Raw genomic sequence first — 9,494 nt, 5'->3', positions numbered from 1 at the left:
TCAGCCATCCATGTGGAAGTCATAGATGGCTGAGCGGTCTAGGCGTCTGACTTTGTGTGCTAAATAGATGCCTGACTCTGAGGGTGTGGGTTCAATCCCAGATGGGACTCAACCCAAAAAAGTACTAGAATCTGTACTTTACTGACAAAGTGTAATCCCAAATATAACATATGTTACAAGATGGTAGCCTGTAAATATTTGACTCTGGACCACTGATAAACGATGCCTCATTAGATCTACCATAGATTTAAATTAAGACAGAGAAAACAGTGTCTGCAATAAATCATAGTCTCCACTATCATGTTTGTATTATGAAACTATTACAGAACTAACTTGATGCTGTATAAAAATATAATTTTTTCAATTACAGTGTTAACGCTAAACTTACAAAAACTTAGTACCAAGAAATGGCAAATACTTTTCTACCAGCAAACAAATTTTATTGAACACATTTTATTCATACTGATCTCTGTTTTGAAGAATTTTGAGGTAGAAATAATTTTCAATGCCATGAGACCTAGAATGTTAAATGGCTATACAGTAAAGGTAATAAAGCTACAAACCAACAATGATCAACATTCACCACCAACTGAACAATCTAAATTATTTTACAAAAAGAGAGATAGCGTGAGTATGGTTTTATGACGCTTTTAGTAATATTTCCAGCAATATCACGGCATTGGACACCAGAAGTGGGCTTCACACATTGTACCCATGTGGTTTCAAAAAGAAGTGTTTTGGTCGCTATGAACCCTGCTGTCACATACTTCTAGATAACAAGATTAAAAATAAACAAGAAGACATTGTTAACATGATATTTGAAGTAATCAAAAGACTGAAAGCTTCACAATCAAAGTCTGGTTTTGTTCAACAATGAACTGTGCAAAGTGGTCCACTATACGCACAATATATATATGCAAGAACCATACATGGTAACAAGCACACATAAATAGAGCAAAAAATATTCACATTTTACTAAAACTTTGTAAACAAAACACTGATACTGAAGGAAGACAATTGGTTCTGAATGTTGGGAAACTGTATGAGTTATTTCCCTTGGAGTTAATTCCATTGGCTGATGTCATATGAATGTAAAAGTTCACGATGCAAGGAGTTGAAGCCTGAAATATTTACTGACAGAAGTTCAAGTAAAGATATGGAAAAGGTGGGGAAAATGTTCCATATTTGATTCCACAACATAAAACTTTCACCTCTGTAACAGTATGAAGCAGTGAAGGAATATCGACACAGCAAATGTGACATAAGACAAAATACCAAGAATAACGTCAGTGGTCTGTAGTGAAGTATGTTATATTCCTCCAGGATAATTTACCTCATGTGCCACTTATTCTGACCTAAATAATTCAGATATATACAAATTACCATTAAAAAAATATTTACCAGAATCCAATTCCTGGAGCTGCAATCAATGCAGAAAATCTACCAATTAAGCTTTCTATTTATCAAAACCTTAGGTATAAGACAAAACATATTTCCACAGCAAGAATTCGTCTCTTTAACACAGTTTAGATATGCAAGGGAGATAACTCACTCAGTCCTGGATATGTACAAGATATAATATGACACTGTCAGTTAGCTCTTTCCCTTCTTGTCCACTCCAGCCTCCTGCGACCGGCGTTTCAACTCCTTCAAGGCATTGTTCACACGGACAGTCAGGCGATTCTCAAAATCGTAATCTTTGAAATTATCCTGAAGAAAAAAGATCACACTGGCTTTCAAATAGTCAGCTGCAAATAATGAGAGGCCACACAAGTTGAAGACGATTTTCGAAGAAACACATTTGTGAAGTGGGTTCCTTGTGTACTGAGGATGATCCAAATATTTTGAACAGGTATACAAACTACTACTATGTTAGGGCCAGTCTTTCTTGTTACTACAGTTGGTATGTCAAGCTGACAGATCAACTATACTAATTTGCCAATGCCAATACCAATCAAAGAAGTTATACTAATTTGAGAGAATTAGGTGTTCTTGCCTCCTTTGAGTAATGTAATATATCCCTGAAGTTTAACCGATTCTTTCCCATCACGATAGTCTGGAGATGAACTTTCATCATATGAAAGAATCAGGTGTTCCCTAACGTCTTTTGAGTAGTATATATACCTTAGTGCATACATTTGTTCTGCATACATAATTCTGTGAAGCATTGTTTTTGTCTTGAATTACCTCATAAGCCCTTTCCAATTTTCTAATGTGCCGTATATTAACCAGGATCACAAGACTTGCAGATCTTATCATCGTTGTGTACCAGTATACACACAACTACACTCACTATATGCTCAACATTTCCAAACTTTAAATTTCAAATTTCTCAAATCTTTACATTTTCAAGGTCATAGATTTACCAGTAATAGTGAGGATAACTCAGGACTAACCTTGATCTTCTGAAGGCAGCTCTTCGCCTCACCAACCGTCTGCAATGACAAATATACATGAAACATCTTCAACTTTACTTCAAAGATTAACATCAAAATATATAATAGTTTGTTTGTTTGTTATTGCCGTTCTTAGAAATATTCCATCCATATGGGGGGCAGTGGGGTAGCCTAGTGGTTAAAGTGTTGGCTCGTCACGAAAGACCCGGGTTCGAATCTCCACATGGGTACAATGTGTGAAGCCCATTTCTGGTGTTCCCCCGCCGTGATGTTGCTGGAATATTGCTAAAAGCGGCGTAAAACCAAACTCAGTCAGTCAGCCCATCTATATGGTCTGAACATAATTGAACCTGAGCCAGACAATTCAGTGATCAACAGCATGTAAACTTCAGTAAACTATTCCAGCTGCAGATAGGTTTGTCAGGTAAAAAGTACAAATTTCTAGAAACTAAGCTTAAAAGTTGACAGAATTATCAAAATATCATCACAAACTCTAAACAGTTGACTGCAAAGTTTTGATTTATGGGCCACAGAAATCAGTCATAACTTATCACAGGATTCTGGTGGAGGACACAATCCTGGACAGTAGACCCCTGAACCCTCTGAAGGTACAGGCAGTAACTCTTGAAGCCTGGTTACCAGGAGACAATATATACATCTTAATCTTACTGAAAGTTCTGTCCAATAAATATTTGATGCTTGACAATGTCTTTTGAGTATCTGGAAGTATGGTACATGGTGCTGAAGGGCACTGAAGGGCACATACCTCTGGGTTCTTCATGTAGATGGAGGCCAGCTCAAACAGGGTGAAGGCTGGAACATGGTTGTCATCCTTTATCCCCTGGTGTCTAGCTAGTGCCTCCTTCAGACACTGTCAACAAATACAGTTGACACTGTCAATACATACACCACATGCTGTCAATACATACAGCTGACACTGTCAATACATACAGCTGACACTGTCAATACATACAGCTGACACAGTCAATACATACACCAGATGATGTCAATACATACAGCTGACACTGTCAATACATACAGCTGACACCAGATGATGTCAATACATACAGCTGACACTGTCAATACATACACCTGACACTGTCAATACATACAGCTGACACTGTCACCACATACAGAAACTGTCAACACAAGATCTACATACCTGCACTGCCATCTCCTCCTCGCCCAGCTCCTTGTATATAGAGCCTTCCACCAGACACTTCAGGTGGTACACCTTGCTGTCAGTCTGCATGTCACACACTGAAAAACATCACAAGCAATGACACAACCTTAAACCATTAAGTTACTGTCATGCCATGGCTGAAGGAAATTGTAGTCTCTGTTCTGTTAAAGTAACAAGTACCCACACCTCCTACTGTGGCCAGCACCTATATACTCATCCTACTGTTGCCTGTAGCTACCCTTCCCTCCTACTGTGGCCAGCACCTATATACTCTTCCTACTGTTGCCTGTAGCTACCCTTCCCCTCCTACTGTGGCCAGCACCTATATACTCTTCCTACTGTGGCCAGCACCTATATACTCTTCCTACTGTTGCCTGTAGCTACCCTTCCCCTCCTACTGTGGCCAGCACCTATATATTCCTTCCTTTCTGCCACCTGTAGCTACCCTTCCCTCCTACTGTGGCCAGCACCTATATACTCTTCCTACTGTTGCCTGTAGCTACCCTTCCCTCCTACTGTGGCCAGCACCTATATACTCTTCCTACTGTTGCCTGTAGCTACCCTTCCCTCCTACTGTGGCCAGCACCTATATACTCTTCCTACTGTTGCCTGTAGCTACCCTTCCCTCCTACTGTGGCCAGCACCTATATACTCTTCCTACTGTTGCCTGTAGCTACCTTCCCTCCTACTGTGGCCAGCACCTATATACTCTTCCTACTGTTGCCTGTAGCTACCCTTCCCTCCTACTGTGGCCAGCACCTATATACTCTTCCTACTGTTGCCTGTAGCTACCCTTCCCTCCTACTGTGGCCAGCACCTATATACTCTTCCTACTGTTGCCTGTAGCTACCCTTCCCTCCTACTGTGGCCAGCACCTATATACTCTTCCTACTGTTGCCTGTAGCTACCCTTCCCTCCTACTGTGGCCAGCACCTATATACTCTTCCTACTGTTGCCTGTAGCTACCCTTCCCTCCTACTGTGGCCAGCACCTATATACTCTTCCTACTGTTGCCTGTAGCTACCCTTCCCTCCTACTGTGGCCAGCACCTATATGCTCTTCCTACTGTTGCCTGTAGCTACCCTTCCCTCCTACTGTGGCCAGCACCTATATACTCTTCCTACTGTTGCCTGTAGCTACCCTTCCCTCCTACTGTGGCCAGCACCTATATATTCTTCCTACTGTTGCCTGTAGCTACCCTTCCCTCCTACTGTGGCCAGCACCTATATACTCTTCCTACTGTTGCCTGTAGCTACCCTTCCCTCCTCCTGCTGTGGCCAGCACCTATATACTCTTCCTACTGTTGCCTGTAGCTACCCTTCCCTCCTACTGTGGCCAGCACCTATATACTCTTCCTACTGTTGCCTGTAGCTACCCTTCCCTCCTACTGTGGCCAGCACCTATATACTCTTCCTACTGTTGCCTGTAGCTACCCTTCCCTCCTACTGTGGCCAGCACCTATATACTCTTCCTACTGTTGCCTGTAGCTACCCTTCCCTCCTACTGTGGCCAGCACCTATATACTCTTCCTACTGTTGCCTGTAGCTACCCTTCCCTCCTACTGTGGCCAGCACCTATATATTCTTCCTACTGTTGCCTGTAGCTACCCTTCCCTCCTACTGTGGCCAGCACCTATATACTCTTCCTACTGTTGCCTGTAGCTACCCTTCCCTCCTACTGTGGCCAGCACCTATATATTCTTCCTACTGTTGCCTGTAGCTACCCTTCCCTCCTACTGTGGCCAGCACCTATATACTCTTCCTACTGTTGCCTGTAGCTACCCTTCCCTCCCTACTGTGGCCAGCACCTATATATTCTTCCTACTGTTGCCTGTAGCTACCCTTCCCTCCTACTGTGGCCAGCACCTATATACTCTTCCTACTGTTGCCTGTAGCTACCCTTCCCTCCTACTGTGGCCAGCACCTATATACTCTTCCTACTGTTGCCTGTAGCTACCCTTCCCTCCTACTGTGGCCAGCACCTATATATTCTTCCTACTGTTGCCTGTAGCTACCCTTCCCTCCTACTGTGGCCAGCACCTATATACTCTTCCTACTGTTGCCTGTAGCTACCCTTCCCTCCTACTGTGGCCAGCACCTATATACTCTTCCTACTGTTGCCTGTAGCTACCCTTCCCTCCTACTGTGGCCAGCACCTATATACTCTTCCTACTGTTGCCTGTAGCTACCCTTCCCTCCTACTGTGGCCAGCACCTATATACTCTTCCTACTGTTGCCTGTAGCTACCCTTCCCTTCTACTGTGGCCAGCACCTATATACTCTTCCTACTGTTGCCTGTAGCTACCCTTCCCTCCGACTGTTTGTTTGTTGTTTAATGCCGCACTCAGCAATATTCCAGCTTTATGGCGGTGGTCTGTAAATCATCGCGTCTGGACCACATAATGCAGTGATCATGACCAGGGGCAAGATCAGCACCTATATACTCTTCCTACTGCTGAATGTTCCAGTACCTACCGTCCAACATGGGCTTCAGTTCATCAGTGGTGCAGGTGGGCAGGGCGTGCCACAGGAACACCAGCTCCAGGGTCAGCAGGCGGCACTGCTCCTGTGTGGGCGGAATCTTCTTGAACTTCTCAGCCTGGACAAAGGCAAGCATTTACATTTGATTCCACTCATCCTGTCACCAAGTCCATACAATCATGAAAACAGCCACATGATTGTTGAGGAGTTGTAGAATCCTGCATGATGCTTCATGTCACAATTAATGATTATAATTTGATGAAGAAGGAAGCCATGCTAGTTCAGCATATGCGTTTTCGATATTCAAAATACGGTTTTCGCATTTGCAAAGAAAAATACAAATTACTTACCCTGCGCCCAACAAATGCCTCTATTTGGTTGTTTTTCTTCTTCACAAGTCCTGGAACCTCCTTCAGGATTTCGTAAGCTTTCTCTACATCTCCCTGAGCTCCGAGACACACTAGGACACAGACACAGTTGTCATAATATACAGATTACACAGGATAGCTAGAGGTTCATCTGGGCAATCATCTCGGAAGTCTGTTGTGTACATCATATTACTACAAGGAGTCATGGCTGGTCACACTGGTTGCTCAAAGTGGTTATTACATGATAAAACACCAACTTTGGTCACCAATCTGGACAGTGGGCCATGTCTGATGACTACTGAAGTCCTACTGTTAACATGATCACAACTTTGATACTTCCACTCATGTTCCCTGCTCTTGGGTTTGTTTGTATGTTGTTCTGTTTGTTTTTTGTTTGACACCACATGCAATATTTGAGTTGTATGATAGCAGTCTGTGAGTGAGTTTAGTTTTATGCCGCGCTCAGCAATATTCCAGCTATATGGCGGCGGTCTGTAAATACTCGAATCTGGACCAGACAATTCAGTGATCAACAGCATGAGCATCGATCTGTGCAATTGGGAACCGGTGACATGTGTCAACCAAGCCAGCGAGCCTGACCACCCGATCCCGTTAGTCACCTCTTACGACAAGCATGGGTTAGGGATCGTTCATAATTTATGGCTATGGGGGTTATGATGATTTTTATGGAGAAGCATGTACAATGTGAATGACACCCCCTAAAATTTATGTACGAAGTAAGTGACCCCCCCTGCATGTCATGTACAAAGTCAATGACACGACGCACGCGCGCACGCACGCACGCACGCACACACAAGCCATAAATTATGAACAATCCCTTACTGAAGATCAGTTCTAACCCGGACTTCCACGGGTTGATAGCAGTCTATAAATAATCACGTCTGAACTAGACAATCTGGTGATTGACAACATAAGCATAGCTCATGGCCATGATTAGTTGCAGATCCTAAGACAGGGCATATGCCATTTAAACTACAAGTGCTACATCCTAGCAGAACCAAGGGCCACAACTCTGCAGATGAGACTGCTGCTCCTTGTGCCCCTGATGAATATCTTAAGAAACAGGAAATAAATCATGAACTTACCCGACATAAGATAGGAGTAGTATGCCTTGGACCATTTTGATTCTGCTTTCAGTCTGAGGAAGAATGTCATAGATACAGAGATAAGACCACATCCTACACATGATGGAGTCATCCTACATGTCATAGATACAGAGATAAGACCACATCATATACATGATGGAGTCATCCTACATGTCATAGATACAGAGATAAGACCACATCCTACACATGATGGAGTCATCCTACATGTCACAGATACAGAGATAAGACCACATCATACACATGATGGAGTCATCCTACATGTCATAGATACAGAGATAAGACCACATCCTACACATGATGGAGTCATCCTACATGTCACAGATACAGAGATAAGACCACATCATACACATGATGGAGTCATCCTACATGTCATAGATACAGAGATAAGACCACATCATACACATGATGGAGTCATCCTACATGTCATAGATACAGAGATAAGACCATATCATACACATGATGGAGTCATCCTACATGTCATAGATACAGAGATAAGACCACATCATACACATGATGGAGTCATCCTACATGTCATAGATACAGAGATAAGACCACATCCTACACATGATGGAGTCATCCTACATGTCATAGATACAGAGATAAGACCACATCCTACACATGATGGAGTCATCCTACATGTCATAGATACAGAGATAAAACCATATCATACACATGATGGAGTCATCCTACATGTCACAGATACAGAGATAAGACCACATCATACACATGATGGAGTCATCCTACATGTCATAGATACAGAGATAAGACCACATCCTACACATGATGGAGTCATCCTACATGTCACAGATACAGAGATAAGACCACATCATACACATGATGGAGTCATCCTACATGTCATAGATACAGAGATAAAACCATATCATACACATGATGGAGTCATCCTACATGTCATAGATACAGAGATAAGACCATATCATACACCTACATGATGGAGACCATCCTACATGTCATAGATACAGAGATAAGACCATATCATACACATGATGGAGTCATCCTACATGTCATAGATACAGAGATAAGACCATATCATACACATGATGGAGTCATCCTACATGTCATAGATACAGAGATAAAACCACATCATACACATGATGGAGTCATCCTACATGTCATACATACAGAGTTAAGACCATATCATACACATGATGGAGTCATCCTACATGTCATACATACAGAGATAAGACCATATCATACATGTAGCCAACTCAGTCTTCACTGTTTCCATCAGAGGTGGGTATAGTTATTTAAATACTCGCATTGTGCAATCAACACTGATCATTACCAACTTCACGGCCAGATAGACTAAAGTTTTCACTCTTCAAAGGATGATTTTTCTGCATGGTTCCACAATATTAACGCAATACATTATAAGTTCACTGGTCATGAGGAGTTGGGCATGGGTTGATGTACCCTCGGCATTTGTTTATGTTCCCTGAGCCCAAAGGGCGAGGGGAACATAAACAAACATCAAGTGTACATCAACCCGAGGGACCAGTGAACAACGTATTTATCTTACCGAACACCTTAATGTTAATTTTGAATTGTTTGAGGCACTCGTACAAATTTTTTGGTAGCCATCGCTAGATTTTGCTGACAAGAAAAACAGATTTAGACTTATCTCCCTTCCATCGATTTGGATTCGCAAAACATCGGTAATTTCCATACATCATACATGATTCAATGTTATTCGAGATAAAGAATTACTACCACGAAGTACCAAATGAGTTGCCATTGTCAGCGGGGTACATTGAAATGTTACTCGCTTGTAAGTGGAGTACATTGAACATAATAGAAGACCGTTCAGTTAATCAGAAAGCGACATTTATGTGTGAGGTAAGATAACACTGAATGTCACACTGTGAAGACAGGGTTATGTCAATGTAGCTTGTGTGGATATCATTCATTATGATAAGATGCCC

At 42.3% G+C, this 9,494-nt stretch overlaps 1 protein-coding gene across 1 annotated transcript in view; it reads right to left on the bottom strand.

The window, feature by feature from the left end:
* Window positions 1–347: 347 nt before the first annotated feature.
* The window catches only part of LOC124261356 (tetratricopeptide repeat protein 39C-like), a 38,245-nt gene continuing 29,098 nt past the window's right edge, over window positions 348–9,494 (bottom strand). Inside the window, exons 8-14 of the mRNA XM_046695657.1 lie at window positions 7,534–7,586; window positions 6,410–6,519; window positions 6,054–6,177; window positions 3,559–3,656; window positions 3,163–3,267; window positions 2,397–2,435; window positions 348–1,710 (exon numbers count right to left, since the gene is read on the bottom strand). Coding sequence (XP_046551613.1) covers window positions 1,594–1,710; window positions 2,397–2,435; window positions 3,163–3,267; window positions 3,559–3,656; window positions 6,054–6,177; window positions 6,410–6,519; window positions 7,534–7,586 — 646 coding nt within the window. The 3' untranslated portion in view covers window positions 348–1,593. The remainder of the gene's footprint in view (window positions 1,711–2,396; window positions 2,436–3,162; window positions 3,268–3,558; window positions 3,657–6,053; window positions 6,178–6,409; window positions 6,520–7,533; window positions 7,587–9,494) is intronic.

Source organism: Haliotis rubra, unplaced genomic scaffold, assembly GCF_003918875.1.
Source record: "Haliotis rubra isolate DU_JTF1 unplaced genomic scaffold, ASM391887v1 Scf799, whole genome shotgun sequence".
Classification (NCBI taxonomy): Eukaryota; Metazoa; Mollusca; class Gastropoda; order Lepetellida; family Haliotidae; genus Haliotis; species Haliotis rubra.
Note: the sequence above shows the minus strand (reverse complement) of the source record. Positions and strands in the feature narration are given on the sequence as shown.